General features: G+C 40.6%; 1 protein-coding gene and 2 long non-coding RNA genes across 5 annotated transcripts in view; 2 read left to right on the forward strand and 1 right to left on the reverse strand.

Annotated features, from left to right (window-relative positions):
* On the reverse strand, positions 1-10,291 carry LOC112266716. The gene is made up of 6 exons (XR_002955981.2): positions 10,184-10,291; positions 9,764-9,901; positions 8,108-8,166; positions 7,878-8,004; positions 224-445; positions 1-97 (listed from the first exon to the last, which is right to left on the reverse strand). It is a non-coding gene; the product is annotated as an uncharacterized LOC112266716 (long non-coding RNA).
* LOC121839259 lies at positions 7,990-9,336 on the forward strand. Its single transcript, XR_006078787.1, has 5 exons — positions 7,990-8,179; positions 8,325-8,360; positions 8,587-8,637; positions 8,796-8,903; positions 9,037-9,336. It is a non-coding gene; the product is annotated as an uncharacterized LOC121839259 (long non-coding RNA).
* spa17 (sperm autoantigenic protein 17) overlaps positions 10,224-21,728 on the forward strand; it is a 20,982-nt gene continuing 9,477 nt past the window's right edge. For 2 of the 3 annotated variants that reach the window (XM_024444435.2, XM_024444438.2), the window contains exons 1-5: positions 10,224-10,333; positions 10,620-10,794; positions 10,898-10,968; positions 15,425-15,480; positions 17,086-18,739. In XM_024444435.2, the coding sequence (XP_024300203.1) occupies positions 10,641-10,794; positions 10,898-10,968; positions 15,425-15,480; positions 17,086-18,739 (1,935 nt within the window). In that variant the 5' untranslated portion in view covers positions 10,224-10,333; positions 10,620-10,640. The other variant, XM_024444436.2, reaches the window with a different exon arrangement.

Here is a 21,728-nt window from a genome sequence, read left to right on the forward strand (position 1 = left end):
CCTGCTGGGGGGGCAGTCCCTCACCCCTTGAAAGCCTCTTTGGGTCCGTAGGTTCCTGCTGGGCACGGCAAAGCAACACCTCCAACACAGTAATGACCTGTGAGAATGTAATTAATTAATTTCCATTTATACCGTGCTCTGTCAATCAAAATCAAAGAGTATTAGTGGAGTCTAACTGTAATGCATTTTATTACAGATTTTTATGAACATCTAATGACGTCACCTAAAGGACAAAAGATGCTTGCTGCTCCCTCCTCACTGTCCCTGTGTGTCCCAGGAGGGCAGGGGGGGACAGGCTGTCTTGACGGCTGAGTTAGCTCTGCCCCTGTCCTACTCCAGCGAGGTACCACAGTACCTCCACATAGAGAGGTCCCATTGCAGCTCTTGCACTGTTTGGCAAGACAGGTCAAAGGCTGGGAGGTCCTTTTCCATGGGCAGTAGCTCCCTAGAGCGGGGAGAAATTACTTTTAGTTGATCTAGTTTAAAATGTGCCAGATGGCATTGAAAGATCCTTCCACTATAAGATCTGGGCAGGTTTTTCTAAACATGTAAACCAGATCAAAGTGATCCAATGTTGTCTGAATCCTGTTCCACCACATCTGAATTTGTTCCCCCTTCATTTAGAAAGGAGGGACAAGATCTGGATTATAAATATATATATTTTTTTTAATTAACCCAGAAGGTATTAACTGGATCTATAAACTGATATCTGTATTGAAACCAATTCATTGAGTGAAAGGCAGAGGATAGTACCAGTATACACTTTTTACCAGGGCCAGAAGTTTTTCTTGACCTGACCAGGAACAACTATGTGCTTCTACTTACAACTTCATTCTTTTTCCATAACGGACATTCTCGGTGACTTGCCGAACACGGATGACACTGGACACTGCACAGAGTGGAGAAGAAGCCTGCCGGGCAGTATCTCTAAAATGTTGTGCACAAATTTGTTTACATCCCCTGTTAGTGTGCATTTCTCCTTGGCCAAGATAATCCATCCACCTGACAGGTGAGGCATTTCAAGAAGCTTCTTGATCAGCATGATCATTACACAGGTGCACCTTGTGCTAGGGACAATAAACGGCCACTCTAAAATATGGAGTTGTCACAAAACACAATGCCACAAATGTCTCAAACGTTGAGGAAGAGTGCAATTGGCATGCTGTCTGCAGGAATGTCCACCAGAGCTGTTGCCAGAGAATTGAATGTTCATTTCTCTACCATAAGCCACGCCCAACATAATTTTAGATAATTTGGTGGTACATCCGCCTGGCTTCACAATAAAATCTTTGAAATTGTTGTATGTTGAGTTTATATTTTTGTTCAGTACAAAACCAGTCAAAAGTTTGGACACAAACTCATTTTCTACATTGTAGAGTAATAGTGAAGACATCAAAACTATGAAATAACATGGTACGGAAACATGTAGTACCAAAAAAGTGTTAAACAAGTCTAAATATATTTTATATTTGAGATTCTTCAAAGTAGCCACCCTTTGCCTTGATGACAGCTTTGCCCACTCTTATCTTAACCAGCTTCATGAGTTAGTCACCTGGAATGCATTTCAATTAACAGGTGTGCCTTGTTAAAAGTTCTTTATTTTCTTCTTAATGCATTTGAGACAAACAGTTTTGTTTTGAAATGGTAGGGTTAGTATACAGAAGAAAAACACCAGTCTCAACATCAACAGTGAAGAGATGACTCCAGGATGCTGGCCTTCTAGGCAGCGTTCTTCTGTCCAGTGTCTGTGGTCTTTTGCCCATCTTAATCTTTAATTTTTATTGGCCAGACTGAGATATGGCTTTTTCTTTGCAACTCTGCCTAGAAGGCCAGCATCCCGGAGTAGCCTCTTCACAGTAATACTGTGATACTGGTATTTTGCGGGTACTATTTAATGAAGCTGCCAGTTGAGGACTTGTGAGGCGTCTGTTTCTCAAACTAGACCCTCCAATGTACTTGTCCTCTTGCTCAGTTGTGCACCACTCCTCTTTCTATTCTGGTTAGAGACAGTTTGCGCTGTTCTCTGAATGGAGTAGTACACAGAGTTGTACGAGATCTTCAGTTTCTTGGAAATTTCTCGCATGGAATAGCCTTCATTTCTCAGAACAAGAATAGACTGACGAGTTTCAAAAGAAAGTCTTTGTTTCTGACCAATTTGAGCCTGTAATCGAACCCACACATGCTCCAGATACTCAACTAGTCTAAAGAAGGCCAGTTTCATTGCTTCTTTAATCAGAACAACAGTTTTCAGCTGAACTAACATAATTGCAAAAGGGTTTTCTAATGATCAATTAGCCTTTTAAAATAATAAACTTGGATTAGCTAACACAACGTGCCATTGGAACACAGGAGTGATGGTTGCTGAAAATGGGCCTCCGCCTATGTAGATATTCCATAAAAAAATCTGCCGTTTCCAGCTACAATAGCCATTTACAACATTAACATTGTCTACACTGTATTTCTGATCAATTTGATGTTATTTTTTTTAAATTTTTTTCAAAACACCAAACTTTTGACCGGTAGTATTATATACACTGCTCAAAAAAATAAAGGGAACACTAAAATAACACATCCGAGATCTGAATGAATGAAATATTCTTATTAAATATTATTTTCTTTACATAGTTGAATGTGCTGACAACAAAATCACACAAAAATGATCAATGGAAATCAAATGTATCAACCCATGGAGGTCTGGATTTGGAGTCACACTCAAAAATTAAAGTGGAAAAACACACTACAGGCTGATCCAACTTTGATGTAATGTCCTTAAAACAAGTCAAAAATTAGGCTCAGTAGTGTGTGTGGCCTCCACGTGCCTGTATGACCTCCCTACAACGCCTGGGCATGCTCCTGATGAGGTGGCGGATGGCCTCCTGAGGGATCTCCTCCCAGACCTGGAGTAAAGCATCCGCCAACTCCTGGACAGTCTGTGGTGCAACGTGGCGTTGGTGGATGGAGCGAGACATGATGTCCCAGATGTGCTCAATTGGATTCAGGTCTGGGGAACGGGCGGGCCAGTCCAAAGCATCAATGCCTTCCTCTTGCAGGAACTGCTGACACACTCCAGCCACACGAGGTCTAGCATTGTCTTGCATTAGGAGGAACCCAGGGCCAACCGCACCAGCATATGGTCTCACGAGGGGTCTGAGGATCTCATCTCGATACCTAATGGCAGTCAGGCTACCTCTGGCGAGCACATGGAGGGCTGTGCGGCCCCCCAAAGAAATGCCACCCCACACCATGACTGACCCACCGCCAAACCGGTCATGCTGAAGGATGTTGCAGGCAGCAGAACGTTCTCCACGGCGTCTCCAGACTGTCACGTCTGTCACGTGCTCAGTGTGAACCTGCTTTCAATTGTGAAGAGCACAGGGTGCCAGTGGCGAATTTGCCAATCTTGGTGTTCTCTGGCAAATGAAAAACGTCCTGCACGGTGTTGGGCTGTAAGCACAACCCCCACCTGTGGACGTCGGGCCCTCATACCACCATCATGGAGTCTGCTCAAACGGTCAGAAACAGACACATGCACATTTGTGGTCTGCTGGAGGTCATTTTGCAGGGCTCTGGCAGTGCTCCACTTGCTCCTCCTTGCACAAAGGTGGAGGTAGCGGTCCTGCTGCTGGTTTGTTGCCCTCCTACGGCCTCCTCCACGTCTCCTGATGTACTGGCCTGTCTCCTGGTAGCGCCTCCATGCTCTGGACACTACGCTGACAGACACAGCAAACCTTCTTGCCACAGCTCGCATTGATGTGCCATCCTGGATGAGCTGCACTACCTGAGCCACTTGTGTGGGTTGTAGACTCTGTCTCATACTACCACTAGAGTGAAAGCACCGCCAGCATTCAAAAGTGACCAAAACATCAGCCAGGAAGCATAGGAACTGAGAAGTGGTCTGTAGTCACCACCTGCAGAACCACTCCTTTATTGGGGGTGTCTTGCTAATTGCCTATAATTTCCACCAGTTGTCTATTCCGTTTGCACAACAGCATGTGAAATTTATTGTCAATCAGTGTTGCTTCCTAAGTGGACAGTTTGATTTCACAGAAGAGTGATAAAACCGGGTCCAGGAGCGTAATCGTCGCCTGACACTAATTAGCATAACGCAACGGACATAAATCTTCCTAGAAAATCTTCCTATTCATGAAAATCACAAGTGAAATATATTGGAACACAGCTTAGCCTTTTGTTAATCACCCTGTCATCTCCAATGTTCAAAATATGCTTTACAGCCAAAGCTAGACAAGCATTTGTGTAAGTTTATCATAGACTAGCATAGCATTATGCCTTGCTAGTAGCAGGCAACCTTGTCACGAAAATCAGAAAAGCAATCAAATTAAATCGTTTACCTTTGATGAACTTCGGATGAACTTTTCACTCACGAGACTCCCAGGTAGATTGCCAAAGTTCATTTTTTCCCAAAATATTATTTTTGTAGGCGAAATAGCTCCGTTTGTTCTTCACATTTGGCTGAGAAATCGCCCGGAAATTGCAGTCACGAAAACTGCAAAAAATATTCCAAATTAGCTCCATAATATCGACAGAAACATGGCAAACGTTGTTTATAATCAATCCTCAAGGTGTTTTTCTAATATCTATTCAATAATATATCCGTCGGGACAATTCGTTTTTCAGTAGGACCGATTGGAGTAATGGCTACCTCTGTATTTTACGCGAGAGTCACCCTGGGAGCCATCATGTGACCACTTACGCAATGTAGCCGCCTACGGCTATTCTTCAACATAAATGCGTAAAACTACGTCACAATGCTGTAGACACCTTGGGGAATACGTAGAAAGTGTAAGCTCGTTGATAGGACATTCACAGGTCAATAGGGACTCATTGGAACGCAGCGCTTTCAAAATATGGGGCACTTCCGGATTGGATTTTTCTCAGGCTTTCGCCTGCAACATCAGTTCTGTTATACTCACAGACAATATCTTTACAGTTTTGGAAACGTTAGAGTGTTTTCTATCCAAAGCTGTCAATTATATGCATATTCTAGCATCTTGTCCTGACAAAATATCCCGTTTAAAACGGGAACGTTTTTTTTCCAAAAATGAAAATACTGCCCCCTAGTACCAACAGGATTTATATAAGGTCCCACAGCTGACAGTGCATGTCAGAGCAAAAACCAAGCCATGAGGTCAAAGGAATTTTCCGTAGAGCTCTGAAACAGGATTGTGTTGAGGCACTGATCTGGGGAAGGGTACCAAAAAATGTCTGCAGCATTGAAGGTCCCCAAGAACACAGTGGTCTCCATCATTCTTAAAAGGAAGTTTGGAACTACCAAGACTCTTCCTAGAGCTGGCCACCTGGCCAAACTGAGCATTTGGGGGAGAAGGGCCTTCGTCAGGGAGGTGACCAAGAACCCGATATACACTCTGACAGAGCTCCAGAGTGCCTCTGTGGAGATGGGACAACCTTCCAGAAGGACAACCATCTCAGACTTCTGCTGAAAAGTAAGTTCCCTCAGGACATGGGCTACAGTGTTACTCAACACTGAGGCCCTAATCAGGATTCACTTCTGCGAGCCCTATATGAATGAATGTCAGGGACAAAAAAATTACTTTGCAAAGTTCTGTTATTGTATTATTATTTTTAAGTGATAACAAATGTATTTCCCTGTATGTCAAGTGAGGGAGCTTTTTAGTGAACAGAAGTATTACATGTAAAGTACTACTGTATATAAAACCATTTGAAAATACACCTGAAGAAAGGGCAGGTTGTTTCAGTAGAGGATTGATCCAAAACACTGAGACCACTCATACATTCTTAAATCAATTGTCAAATAAATTCCACATTGACCCGTTTATCTGCATCTCTGTTTGCCAAGTGCAGTCAAAGGGTATGAGGCTGTTTGATCCAAAGGATGAAACTGAGACCTCAGTCACTGAAAATCAAATGTGAATCATGATGCAACCTGATTTCAAGAGGCCTCCTGTTCAGTCATATTTTGGTATTCAATGTGCTCTCCTGTTACCTTGCACTTTCAAAGTGAATGCAATGCTGAAAGCTATGCCAGTCAAGGTCTGTTTTTCGATCTAGAATGAATATTCTTGAGGAGGGATTCAAGGATTCATGATGACACAATATGAAAACTAAAAAGCCCTATTAAGAAAGCTGATGCCAGTAATCAATCGAAAGTTCTGAATGCTTAGTTTTTTCCCCTGATATTATGCAACACCTGTCACAATGTGGAATATCAACCATGACACCCCGGTAACCTTCACACTCAGCATGTTCCTAAAATGAACCAAAGCTTAAGTGTAAAGGTGAGGTAAAAAAAAAGTGAGCAACGAATTACTGTTTATTAACGCAGGTCAGACTCAGACATGCAATCATCCTCTTCTTCACCAAGCTTTGGAACAAATGCGGTGACAAAACTGCAATAGGTTTATCAATAGTTGCTGCACCAAGCCGGGAGACATGGGCACAATGTTTCATTTGTTTTGGTGCTTCGAAAGGCCTTGTTTTCACTATCCCTACTTTCCAACAGTACAAACAGAAAGCCAAAAGACAACCTACCAAGCAACACTTAAATGAAAGGATTGAATTAGTCGTGGGCTGAACATTTTAATAGACGTTTGAGTGTTACTATCAGCCTAATGCAGCAGCAAATGTTGTGTGCCTAGAGTTTTTGTATTTTGTCCCCGACACACTCAATAAAATACTGTTAAAATACAGTATGCTTCGGTTTGAGCTTTCTGATATAATGCTGATGTACCTTTGATTGATGATTTGAGTTGAGTTTGTGTACAACATAACTACCCTAAATACCACTCGTATATATAAGTTATACTGTATAAATTACATTATGTGCAAAGTACCAAACATTGAGTCAGAAGACAACAACGTTAGACTGACAAAATATAATTATTCAACATGTTGTTACATGAAGCATTATTTTTCTTGGGGTAAAATGAACGTACGATGTTTCCTATTTCTCTCACCCTCCAGCAGTGGGTGAATTGCTGTGCATATCTCTAACTGCAGTTGTGCAGTGCTGGCGTGAACACAAAGCCTACTATTGTTTGTTAGTATCAAAAAGTAGACATTGTAAGTCACAGTACTATAGGCATACAGTAATGATTAAAAAAATAGTATCATTTATTATCTTATTTTAGGTGGCATTGAAGCCCACAAAAGACTTGTGGATATTTAACCATAATGTACATTTAAATATCTGTGTTGTGTTGACGGCTACATACCGTACAGACAGTACCCAAACAAGACTGTAATTGGACATGTGAAATTTGTACATTTGCATTACATGAAGTACTTTATTCCAAAGAAAACTTTTTTTTTTTAAATGTCTAGCCACGAATGACTATTAAAATGAAGAAAATAACATGGGTATACTGTAAAAACCATACAAATGTCATTGCATATTAAAATGCTGTTTAGTTTTTATGTTTCCTATGGCTCTTTCCATTGCCTAAATCTACAAAAGCAGGTGTTTTGAATGGAAAGTTAAGAACACTTTTATCAGGCATCCTGTTGAACACCACTTCCTGTACCTTATACCTGGTACATACTGCAATATGATGGCACATCCCGCTGTGACACCAGTGGTGCAAGTGTCTTTTTTAATCAAGAAAATTCCTAGAGCTAACCAATTCATATAGTTGAAACATAGGGGATCTGGACACATTTGGACAGGATGCTAATCTTAGCCCACTTCGCATTGCTGCTTATTTGGGGAAGCCAAGTTAAAATAAATTCCTCAACTTTTTTACTTGACGTGTTTTCAGTTTCTGGCAAAAAGATGATAATCAAATGTCCTCAAGCTATATATTTATATCCACGGCCTACTAACTGAAGAATTGTTGCCTTAATTTATGCCCTTTTCATTCAATTCAGTAACCTGTACCGACCTGCAGAAACAGCATGAAGTCATCCATGCAGCAGTTGGAGAACCTTTAGTGTTGAACTGCAACTACAACTGCTCCTCTGGATTTGTCCGTGGACACTGGGTCAAACTCCCAGACTGTCCTCATTGTCCTAGGCCAAGGGAAACAAAAAATGTCACAAAGAATGGTGACCTCTGCACACTACCATTGTATTTTCCACATCTGTCCAGGGAAGATTTTCAGTACAACTATACCTGCTTTTCTGAAGATCATGAAAGTGAACAGTTCCCATGCAAGATAGTGTCTGGTATCACTGCAGGCACAAGGTAGGCAAAAACAGGTTGAAATGACCTACCCTGTCATTTTACCTCTTAAAAACAAATTGTGTTAAAATGTATTAAATTAATTATGTTCAAAAAGTGAATACATTTATACATCAGTAACTAAATTATATTGTATTTCTTTTGCCAGCTCGACCTAGTGCCCCGGACACAACGGACACTACTGGTAAGTCATAGGAGAATCTTTTACTGAGACTTTATAAGGCTCTGGTCAAAATAAGTTATGTAAGGAATAAGGGTGCCATTTGAGACTCAACCTAAGTCTCACTTTTCGTAATCGTCTAAGTTAAATTGCTCTGAGGCTGTTTAATGACATAGGTACAAAATAATATAAACCCAACAAATTTCACTTGCTTATTTGATCCTGATGACTACCGTGTTCTATGTTTTAGATGAATCGCTGACAGCGTTGGGTAACCATGAGGACTCAATAATAGATCACGGTGAGACAAAATGCTGCTATTGCACCCTTTAATAAGAAAAGGTGGAACATGTTTAAATGTATTGCAAACAACAAAAGTAACCCCTTGTTTGAGGCAATGACTGATGAGTTGCAAATTGAGTTTTAATGATAATTGTCTTTGTGCTGTCTTCAATACAGAGAAATTCACAGGCGTCAAGGTGTTGGCAACAGTGACAGTTATTGTGGCTGCGGTGTTGGCAGCCGTGGCTGTCTCCTTATGCATGAGCCGCAGTCGATATAGCAAAGGTGCTTATAGATGTTGAAAAATCAATTGTGAAGGTCCAATTTCTGAATCAAAAATGTTATAAAATACTTTCCAAAGTTGTTATTAACAAAAACGACAGTATGTTTCAATAACGTGATTTCTTGTGTATTTTAGGAAAACCTGCTGTTATCTGTACAGGGTATGTTTTTTTTCTTCAATGTGGTATGTTTGCTAAGGCATTTTAACACACTTTTCATTGGCAATTAGTATGCGGACTCCATATGTGGAATTTGTTTATTGGTCTTTTATCAGCACAACATCAAGAGAAGGATCAGGTAAATATTTGTTCAATTTGACAAAATTGCTATCACAACCAGTTCACTCAATGTTGTGAATTGTAATTCTAATAGGTTACTTCATATCTTATAGATGCATGCTCAACCAATTGTGAGAGGGTGGCACTGCGAATAACTCCGGCTGGTAAGCTAATGGAATGTACCATTTATTTCAGTTGCTAAGCTGGGTGTGTAATAACAACATCTACTGTACAAAACATTGCATTTCCTGTTTTGAGCTAGATTGCCAGAGTGATCATGAGGTTCCTTACACTGACATTATGATTACTATGCGAGGGGCCAGCACACCAGAGCTCACACAGATCTCCTACCTAGCTCCGGGGGACCATAGAGAGGTGAGGATTGGAAACAATCGCTTTGTGATTTCTGTGTGAAATAGAAAGTGGTCTACAAATAAAATATTATCTATTATTATATATTCATTGACACCTCACTACATTATTTTTTACATCAACACCACCATATGTGACCATACTACTGACATTCACTATATTCAATGTAATATGTCAGCGGAGTCACAGGTTTAGACTTTATATAAACCTCACCTGAAATGGAATCCTGTGTGTTTCATGTCCCCCCTGCAGAGGTGGAGAGAAGAGGCAGGCCCTGGCCCCAGCACCGGCCCTGAAGCTAGATCCCACCTGCAGGCCTCCCGCTCAGCTGACAGACTGCATGTTCAGCCCCTAGAATTTTCAAGGAAGATGAGCAAAACTCTGAGTATGCTGGTATCACCTACTCTTAACCAGTGGGGATGGAGAAAGGGTAAAAGAGTGAACAAGAGAGAGCAAGTGAGACATGACCATCACTGTACTCATGTTAATATAATATTCCCTGGCTTTGTTTGCTTTTTTTTCTGTAGCAAGTTGTATCTATAACCGTATAAAAAGTGAAATGAACTGTCATCCAATAAAGTCATACTTTTGTGTCATGATGTGGTTTCACGTGTAATTTGTTATCGCACTCACTCAGTATGGACCTCTTTCGTCACCGTAGTTAGACTGAGCCTTGTTGCCTAGCAACAATTATCAACACTCCGGTGTCAACTGTTGCTGATGCAAAACAAACGTTTTTGCGAAGCTGTTTGAGGCAACAACAAAAAAAAACATTTGCTAAAGGTAATGTAATGTTCAATGTTACCTTTATTACTCCATGCAGCAGCCTCCTGCTACCATTACATCCGATGTTGCACTGCTGAAAGTTAGCCAACTAAAACATTTCAGAAAGTTAGATAACGTAGCTAGCTAACGGTAGTTAGCTAACAAGCTGGCTAACGTTAATTTCACAACATTAGTTAGTACTTAACAGGATAAAGTTGTCAAAATAAATACATTTTAAAAGTAACATAAAAGCCAATATTGCAGTTAATATCTATCTATCCAAATTACTGTAACGCGTTAGCAGACCTGTGTTTGACCAAGGACGATGTCTGTGCCTTTTTCAAACACTCACCTTCGGGTTCCACGTGGGTTTGGCAATATCTTGGAGGGGTTGGCTCGAAAGGTCCTGCGAGACCAGCCCAAGGACATCCCCACCTTTGCTGCCCTTTACTTCACTGCTCTTCTCAAAGAGAGAGAAGGTAGCTTAATTTTTTTGTATACATTATTCCAATAATTAATGGGCAGTCAGAATGAAACTGTACTTTGATGTTAATTTTTTGGACTCTGTCATTTTCTCTTTAGACAGTGGCTTGGACCCCGCAGAGTGGTGTGCCAGGCTTGAGGACAGATTCTACAACAATCATGCATTCAAGGTCAACTTTCTTTCTTCATAAATAGTGAAGATATCAAACGAGAAAAGTACATTTCCTGAAGAAAATGTGGTGTGCTTGTTTTAAAGTATTTGTGGTTTTGAAATAAGTTATAGTAGTGGTAGTGACAGTAGTAATAATGGTAGTGACTGGTTAAAATTGAAAAAGTAAGTAGATGTAAAAATGTATTGATTGATTTGTAAAATATGCTCATTTCTACAAGCAACCAGAGGGGAAAAAAACACTAGACCACCATTACTCCACACACAGAGACCCATACAAAGCTCTCCCTCGCCCTCCATTTAGAAAATCTGACCATAATTATATTCTCCTGATTCCTGCTTATAAGGAAAAACTAAAGCAGGAAGTACCAGTGACTCGCTCAATACAGAAGTGGTCAGATGACGCGGATGCTACGCTACAGGACTGTAGGACTTTGCTATCACAGACTGGAATATGTTCCGAAATTCATCCAATGGCATTGAGGAGTATACCACCTCAGTCACTGGCTTCATCAATAAGTGCATCGACGACGTCATCCCCATGGTGACCGTATGTACATATCCCAACCAGAAGCCATGGATTACAGGCAACATCCGCACCGAGCTAAAGGCTAGAGCTGCCGCTTTCAAGGAGCGGGACACTAATCCAGTAGCTTATAAGAAATCCCACTATGCCCTCAGACAAACCATCAAACAGTCAAAGCGTCAATACAGGATTAAGATTGAATCCTACTACACCGGCTCTGACGCTCGTCGGATGGGGAAGGGCTTGCAAACTATTATGGACTACATTGTGAAACCCAGCCACGAGCTGCCCAGTGACGGGAGCCTACCAGATGGGCTAAATGCCTTTTATGCTTTTTTCGAGGCAAGCAAAACTGAAGCATGCATGAGAGCACCAGCTGTTTCGGACGACTGTGTTATCACGCCCTTCGTAGCCGATGTGAGCAAGACCTTTAAACAGGTCAACATTCACTAGGCCGCAGGACCAGACGGATTACCAGGACGTGTACTCAAAGCATGCGCGGGTCAACTGGCAAGTGTCTTGACTGAAATTTTCAACGTGTCCCTGACCGAGTCTGTAATACCTACATGTTTTAAACAGACCATCATAGTCCCAGTGCCCAAGAAAGCGAAGGTAACCTGCCTAAATGACTACCGCCCCGTAACACTCACATCGGTAACCATGAAGTGCTTTGAAAGACTGGTCATGACTCACATCAACACCATCATCCCGGGAAACCCTAGACCCACTCCAATTTGCATACTGCAATCACAGATCCACAGATGACGCAATCTCAATCGCACTCCGCACTGCCCTTTCCCACTACCCTGTCCCACCTGGACAAAAATAATACTGTTCATTGACTACAGCTCAGCGTTCAACACCATAGTGCCCACAAAGCTCATCAGTAAGCTAAAGACCCTGGTACTACAGTTGAAGTCGGAAGTTTACATACACATAGGTTGGAATCATTAAAACTTGTTTTTCAACCACTCCACAAATTTCTTGTTAACAAACTACAGTTTTGGCAAGTTGGTTAGGACATCTACTTTGTGCATGACACAAGTAATTTTTCCAACAATTGTTTACAGGAAGATTATTTCACTTATAATTCACTGTATCACAATTCCAGTGTGTCAGAAGTTTACATACACTAAGTTGACTGTGCCTTTAATTAAACAGCTTGGAAAATTCCAGAAAATTATGTCATGGCTTTAGAAGCTTCTGATAGGATAATTGACATAATTTCAGTCAATTGGAGGTGTACCTGTGGATGTATTTCAAGGCCTACCTTCAATCTCAGTGCCTCTTTGCTTGAAAAAAATTAATAAATCAGCCAGTACCTCAGAAATAAAATTGTAGACCTCCACAAGTCTGGTTCATCCTTGGGAGCAATTCCCAAGCGCCTGAATGTACCACGTTTATCTGTACAAACAATAGTACGCAAGTATAAACACGCAGCCGTCATACCGCTCAGGAAGATGACGTGTTCCGTCTCCTAGAGATGAACATACTTTTGTGCGAAAAGTGCAAATGAATCCCAGAACAACAGCAAAATACCTTGTGAAGATGCTGGAGGAAACAGGTACAAAAGTATCTATATCCACAGTAAAACGAGTCCTAAATCGACATAACCTGAAAGGCTGCTCAGCAAGGAATAAGCCACTGCTCCAAAATCACCATAAAAAAGCCAGACTACGGTTTGCAACTGCACATGGGGACAAAGATCGTACTATTTGGAGAAATGTCCTCTGGTCTGATGAAACAAAAATAGAACTGTTTGGCCATAATGACCATCGTTATGTTTGGAGGAAAAAGGGGAATTCTTGCAAGCCAAAGGACACCATCCCGACCGTGAAGCACAGAAGTGGCAGCATCATGTTGTGGGGGTGCATTGCTGCAGGAGGGACTGGTGCACTTCACAAAATAGATGACACGAGGATGGAAAATTATGTGGATATATTGAAGCAACATCTCAATTCATCAGTTAAAGCTTGGTCCCAAATGGGTCTTCCAACTGGACAATGACCCCAAGCAAATTTCCAAAGTTATGGCTTACGGACAAGTCAAGGTATTGGAGTGGCCATCACAAAGCCCTGACCTCAATCCCATAGAAAATTTGTGGGCAGAACTGAAAAAGCATGTGTGAGCAAGGAGGCCTACTCAGTTACACCAGCTCTGTCAGGAGGAATGGGCCAAAATTCACCCAGCTTGTTGTGGGAAGCTTGTGAAAGTCTACCCAAAACGTTTGACCCAAGTTAAACAATTTAAAAGCAATGCTACCAAATACTAATTGAGTGTATTCCCACTGGGAATGTGATGAAAGAAATTAAAGCTGAAATAAATCATTCTCTTTACTATTATTCTGACATTTCACATTCTTAAAATGGTGTGATTCTTAAAACGTGGTGATCCTAACTGACCTAAGACAGGGAATTTTTACTAGGATTAAATGTCAAGAATTGTGAAAAACTGAGTTTAAATGTATTTGGCTGAGGTGTATGTAAACTTCCAACTTCAACTGTAAATTCCTCCCTTCGCAACTGGATCCTGGACTCCCTGACGGGCCGCCCCCGGGTGGTAAGGTTACCAACAAACTTTCATGGTCCAAAACACACCAAAGCAGTTGTGAAGAGGGCACGGCAACACCTTTTCCCCCTCAGGAGTTATACAGCTGCACCATCGCTAGCATCCTGAACGGTTTGAACGGCCATACCAATCAGCGATTGGTATGGCAACTGCTCGTCATCTGACCATAAGGCGCTACAGAAGGTTGTGCGTATGGCCCAGTACATCACTGGGGCCAAGCTTCCTGCCATACAGGACCTCTATACTAAGCCGTGTCAGAGGAAGGCCCCAAAAATTGTCAAAGACTCCAGTCACCGAAGTCATAGACTGTTCTCTCTGCTACCGCGGTTTATTATCTATTCATAGTCACTTTACCCCTACCTACATGTACAAATTACCTCGACTAACCCTAACGTGTACCCCCGCACGTTGACTCGGTACTGTTTCCTCCCGTATATAGCCTCGGTATTGTTATTTTATTGTGGTACTTAAAAATTTAAAAAAAAAACTTAAATATTTTCTTAACTCTATTTCTTGAACTGCATTGTTGGCTTGTAAGTAAATATTTCACGGTATACACCTGTCGTATTTGGCGTATGTAACAAATCCAATTTGATTTAATTGATAGATTGATTGGATAGGATAGCCTGAACATGTAAACGTTGGTTTGGTGCCTTTAGCTTGAACAGTTCAAGAGTTACTGTTTCTGAGTTATTTCATGCTAATTATGCAAATGTATACAGTTGAAGTGATAATGATTTTAAATAATTATAAGTTAGGATAACCTTGAACATGTGAAAGTAGGATTGGTGTCTTTAGCTTGAACAGTTCAAGAGTTACTATTAGTGAATTAATTTATGCTAATGTTAGAGAATTTGAAGTTAGGATTACCTGAATGTTTTAAAGTTGGTAACCAAGGAGCAGGATCATTTTGAAGAGAAACCACTGTATTCACATGGTTCTCATTCAAACCCATGTTAAATGTATGCACATTTTAAATGGTTATAGTATCAAATATCCTTTGACCAGCAATTTAAATTGGGCCAGTCTGAACGTCACAAAGTTGGTTTGGTGTTGATAGCTTAAATGTGTAGGAGGAGATAGGTCTAGATTCTAGTGTATGGGCCTTTTTTATTTTTTTCATTGAAATTCATTTAAATATTGTTATAGTTCAAAAAGGTGTAAATGCTATCAAAAATATTTTCTCAAGCAAGCCTGACTTGGGACAGTCGTTTAAACTCTTGAGCAGGCTAAATACATCAAATAATAATATGAGTATGTAAGAAATCTAGAGTTGTGCTTTTCTCGCAAGTACACCTAAATATGATACTGGCGGGCCTTATCAGTATATCATGCTAAATGTTCTATATTCTGCTCAAAACAGAACTCACCGAATCAAGTCGACACCAGTCCAGTTGATGCAACTCTAAAGATTTCTAAGTGAGTCTCATCTCAGTACATTATCTACACCCAAGGAGAGGGACAGCATCAGACAGCTTTTTTCCACCACATATTTCATTGAAAGAAAAGGACAAGAGAGACCAACAAAAAAAACGTTTTTGTGGAGAAAATACATTTGGCTCAGTTGCAGTGTTGTTTTATTGATCATTATGAATGATTATTCCAGTTAACATAAGGGTATTTGCCATAGTGACATTTATTTTTCCATGATGAATTTGCTAAGTTGCTTTTGGTTAACAAAGACAAACCTTGTGGAAAATATAGATAAGGAAAGGAAAAGTGCGCCTTTTGCATCCCATTATATTTTAAGTAGAAATTGTGCACCAATATTTATTTTTAAAAGCCTGTGATACAGTATTCAATTTAGTTCCCTTTTAATATAGATAACATGGAGAATTCAATAAATCCAGTTTTGTATATGACTAAAGCCTTGCTAAAGTGCCTAAATTCCGCTTTTTGAAAACTCTGTCAACCCTGTGTCACTTCTAGGAGGTGTTAACCCACATAACCCCAAAATGTTTAACCCACTTAACCCCAAAGTTTTCACCATAATTGTAAATCCCTAGTTATTGTTTTGCTTTGACAGTCATTTCTGAAGATTATTATTTATTTACCGTAATGTGATTAATGATTAATTTACATCTGTCCTTTTAAGGTCAACCCTGTTACGTGAACTGAGCTCTCGTTTTAATATGGTGAAACCATTACTTTTAAAATATTTTTTCCAAAAGAAAGATTAAACATGAGTATAATCATAGTGTAAAAGCAGGTGAGCTGGTTCTACACTTTTTGGACATTTTCTGCTGTTTTGTGGTTAAACTGAGCAGGTCGGGCCTAACACGTCAACCCTGTTACCCACAGATCGACAGGCAAGAAATGTTTTAACAGTTAAAGTGTTTTTGTAAAGCTTGCATTCAATTGCTACTCCCTGTTGCACACAACACGTTTCTTTCCCCCTGTCGCAAGGGGATTTATGGCTGATTTAAGATGATCGTCAACCCTGTTACGGTCAACTATGTTATTTTGCACATACTATAGTACTTTAACCTTTTGAGATGGGAAAACACATTTTTATGACATTGAATATGTGCTCTTTATGACAGAATTTTACATTTTTTTGAATATGTGCTCTTTATGACAGAATTTTACATTACAAGTTGCACTTCTCCAAAAGGCACTAAATTGGTGGAACAACCTCAATATCATAGGCCTAAAATAGCCCTCTCAATTCCTGAAAGGAAAATACTGACATTAAATCATCACTCCCAAGAACGGTCATCTCCCCACAGTATTTTCTGCAAATGAGAAAGGTTGAGGTACATAGGTTAGCTATGGGAAAGGTCTGGGTTTTTATGAAGCAGGCAAGCACCCTGATATTCTACGAGATGAGTAAGGGAGCCACAATGTTCACAACCTCAGAAAGAAACCAGTTTGAGTCAGAAGATGATGAGGAGACCATTGTCAAAGGAGTCAGGATGTATAAGGACAGAAAGGTAGATTATTAGAGAAAACATTGGCATTCAGTACATTTTAATACTTATTTTATAATACCCATAATTTATATAATTATTTATTAATTCTCAGGAAAAAGGATGAGCTGACTGAATCTCAAACAGAAGAGGAAACTGGTAATATTGAGCCAGTTGGGATTCCATCTCCCACAAACTCAAACCTTGATGTCTATGAAGATGTGCAGGGAACTGAAAGTCAAGGAAAAGATGAAATGGTTAATATCACAGATAAAGATGTGATTTCAATGCAAATATATCCCTCAGAGGTATCAGATAATAAACTCACAGATATGGATGTTAACATGACAGGCAAAGAGATTAATGAAAGAGCTGACAAAATGGTATGCCTCTCTGAATTTGAGCCCAGTGAGGAAATCTCACTCGGTGGGCTTTCAAATGTGGATGTATGTGCTGAAGAACTGAGGAAGACTGAAGAGGGAGAAGAACTCACTTCTCAGGAAATCAGCACTGGTGATGATGCCATTCTTGGAAGCTCATACGAAATGAACCGCAGTAGTGAATTTGAACTTACTCAGGAAGTCTCATTCACTGGACTGTTCAATATTGATGTATGTGCTGAAGAACTAAGAGGGACAAAAGAGAGAGAGGAACAAGCCACTGCAGAGGATGGCCTCAGTGAAGGCTTCAAAGATCAAGATCTTGCTGATGCTCAGGAGAGTTCAATATCACTCATGGTTGAAATCAGTGGACGATTATCACCACCCCAAACTGAATCCCCTGAACCTATTCTACAGGAAACAACTGACAATTCAGGGGGTGTTCCAGAAGAGGAAGGAATAGAAAATCTAATTGTTTCCACAACATATACTGGGAAAACGCATGAAGTTGCATCCTCCATTGATGATGCCTCCAGAATCTTGTCAGATAATGAAAGTGTTTTAGGTGACGATGAAAAACAAAAGGAGGAAAGTATTGTTCAGATCAGCACTGAGGAGGTACCTAAAACCCTTAAGGTCAAAATGTATGAACAGCAGCCAGAGGAGGAAGGTTCGGTCGAGGCTTCACAAACTGAGGCAGAACGACCAGATGTTGTGTCGGAGGATGCTGAGGAAGAAACGGGCCTTGTTGGACCTGATACTCAAGACTCTGTTGAACCAAACACTAACATCGAAGGGGAAACGGAGGCAGTCACTGCTGAGGCTGAAGCTCAGATAAAGGCAATGGAGCATGAGGCTTCTGATATAGGAGTGGAACAAGATTACAAATCTGATTCAAGTGACGAAGATGGGGAGAAACTGAGTAAGGTGAACGTCCGCATTCCTAATCAGCAGGCCTCTCAAATAGAGCAGAAACAAGAGGATGAACCTGATCATGAGAACAAAGATCTAAGTAAGAAGGAAATGGGTGAAGACATCTCTCCGGAGGATTCTACTAAGATGGAAAATAAGCAAGAGAATGATAATCCTTACATCAATGATGATGACACAGATATGGGGGGAAAATACATTTCACACGCATATCAACAAGGTCCTTCGAACGAGGTTAGACCTGCAGAGCTGCAGCAAGAGGATGCTGAGAAAGAGACAGGGGACACAGCTGAGCAACAGGAGGATATAGACGCGGTGGAGCACATGGAAACTGAACTAAAAGGACTTGGAAAAGAGGACACAATGACCCCGTCTCAGGACACAGACCAAACTGATGACAACCCAGAGCACATGCCAGAGGGAGAAATAAAGGACAGTGTGGACAAGACTTATGACAAGGTAAAGTTCAATGTTTTTATGATTTTTTCAGAAACATTTATGTACATTACAGTCATTTACCAACTATCACGCAGTATTTAATTTATCCACTGACGGTTTTATATAGTGACACAGGTCAGTTTGCAGAGGTCATAACGGCTAGAAACGCTGTGTGTCAACTACATCTGATTGTCGTTGGGCAAATCCATGTAGCAAGCAGGAATTTTATTATTGTAAAATATAGCACTTCGGTTATACGGTGTACGTATAAGTTTGGCATACAGTTTAACCACATTTTTAATGTAAACATCTTCCCTAACAGAGTATAGGCAGTATGCTAGTAGCGGCAACTTATGCAGACTATTCACCTGGTTCAGAGATGAACTCTAAAGAAATGTGTCCTTTGCTCCCATTCCTGTCCCAAGTAGCCTGTATTAAAAATAAACCCTTCAAGGAAATCTCTGATCAACAACATCGCTCTGTACCTCTACCTCTCCACTCCGGGTCTCCAGAGAGAGGTGATTGAAAATGTCCCCAAAATAGTTCAGCTTCCTCATGATGACGTGTAGGGACTTGGAATGTCATCCTGAGGTACATTATCTACCATCCGTCTTAAGCTGACATATTTCAAGTAGCAATTTTTTCAGACACAAATCTGTGCGTATTATGGTTGGGCGTTATACTGACAGTATTGTCTATCAACAATGATTACATATACACTGAGTCTACAAACATTAGTAACACTTTCCTAATATTGAGTTGCTCCCCCTTTTGCCCTCAGAACAGGCTCAATTTGTCAGGAAATGGACTCTATAACGTTTCACAGGGATGCTGGCCCATGTTGACTCCAACGCTTCCCTTGGTTGTGTCAAGTTGACTGGATGTCCTTTGGGTGGTGGACCATTCTTGATACACATAGGAAACTGTGAAAAACCCAGCAGTGTTGTAGTTCTTGACACAATCAAAACGGTGCGTCTGGCACCTACTACCATACCCCGTCTTTTGTCTTGCCCATTCACACCCCTTTGAATGGCACACATAAACAATCCATGTCTCAATTGTCTCAAGGCTTAAAAATCCTTATTTTTCCTGTCAGCTCCCCTTCATCTACACTGATTGAAGTGGAATGAACAGTGACATCTATAAGGGATCATAGCTTTCACCTGGATTCACGTGGTCAGTCTATGTCTTCAACCTGGTCTCAGCATTTAGTTTTAATCTGTACTTAAATCTGAGAAACTCCATTTAGGTTGATATGGTATGTATTAATTTGTGGATGTCCATCACCCATTTCGTATGATATGTTATGAATTACAATTCGTATTATATGTTACGAATTTGCAAAACGTTTGAAATGTTTTGAATTCTAGCTTGGTGGCTAACGTTAAAGGGAAACTGAATGCATTCAACTGAAATGTGTCTTCCGCATTTAACCCAACCCCTCTGAATCAGGGTGGTGCGGGGGGCTGCCATAATCAACATCCACATCCTCGACGCCAGGGGAACAGTGGGTTAACTGCCTTGCTCGGGCAGAACGACATATTTTTACCTTGTCAGCTCAGGGATTCGATCCAGCAACCTTTCGAATGCTCTAATCACTAGTTAGCTAGCTGGCTAACGTTATCTCGGCTAGGGGTTAGGGTTAAGTTTAGGAGTTAGGTTAAGGATAGGGGAAGGGTTAGCTAAGTAGTTGCAAAGTGGCTAAAAAGTAGTAAGTAGTTGAAAATGTGCTAATTAGTTAAAATGCTAACGTCGTCTGTGGTGATATTCGAACATACAACCTTTGGGTTGCTTGACGTTTGTGTTATACCATCCACCCTGACCAACCACCCTACTTTTGTATTTGCCTTAAGTAACCATCTGTCTTATGTAACCATACCAAATGTAACATATACTAATTTGAGTGTCCCTGATTTACATGTACTATCTAACGTCTAGTCTAGAAGACCAGGCTGATTTCAAGGGAAAGAGCAGGTGTTCCTAATGTTTTTTTTACACTCGGTGTATATCCCGGACACGCCTTAGATAACGGACGCTCCTTAACTATCTGTCTAGCTGTTTTTAAAAAAACAGGCTATATTCCCTTCTCTTTCCATTCGATAGGCTATGAATATGATTTTGGGCTAGGCTACGCTTTCATCATTTTATGCATGCATGGCTTTCTTCCGATCAAGCAATGAATTAATGTAACGGAGTCCCATTTCATATGTTTGTTTGAATAGCCTTTAAATGTAAGCTAGCCAGGCGACTAATAATGAGAGAGAATAAACAATATCAATAGCCTATAGAAAAGTTGAATCAAGTTTAAGCTTATTAAGGATTACATCATCTGTGTGGGGGGGATGGAAAAATCCTTTAAGACTAGTTAAAGTTATGAACAGTAGCTTATTTCCCAAATATTATAATAGCCTAAGAAGGTGTTGTCCTAAAGTTGCCACTTTCAGAAAGAACAATAATGAATGTTGAAGTCTATAAGCCTAGGCATAGACTATTCTCAGGACAAGACAGCCTGTTCCCCATCAGTTGCAGCTGTCACTTTGCTCCGTCATGTGCGCGCCACACAGACAGACACACACGAACCTGTTCCATGCTGAAGCTACACCAGAAAGGAATATTAGAAAATATTTGCCTGCACTTAGCCTCTGCCCAGGCTTTCAACAACATTAGGCATATCTTTCAAAATGATTCATCCAGTTGTAGCATGCGATTTCTTACTGTAGCCCAATGGTGGTTTGACATCGTCCAAACCTAGTGCGTGCGTTTGTGCATAGCCTAATATATTTGATCCAAATTTTCAGTGCCAAGTTCTGTTTGCTCTTGGTAATTCCAGACTAAACAATCAAATGAGCCCTAAACAAGATTTCTGAGCTATTGAGAATTGCATGATTTGGCCTATTCCCACTGGGCACAGATGTCTATTCCACTTTGTTTCAACGTAATTTCATTGAAATGCCATGGAATCAACGTTGATTCAACCAATATGTGCCCAGTGGGTTGTCACCAATAACCC

This window comes from Oncorhynchus tshawytscha, linkage group LG14 (genome assembly GCF_018296145.1).
Source record: "Oncorhynchus tshawytscha isolate Ot180627B linkage group LG14, Otsh_v2.0, whole genome shotgun sequence".
NCBI lineage: Eukaryota > Metazoa > Chordata > Actinopteri > Salmoniformes > Salmonidae > Oncorhynchus > Oncorhynchus tshawytscha.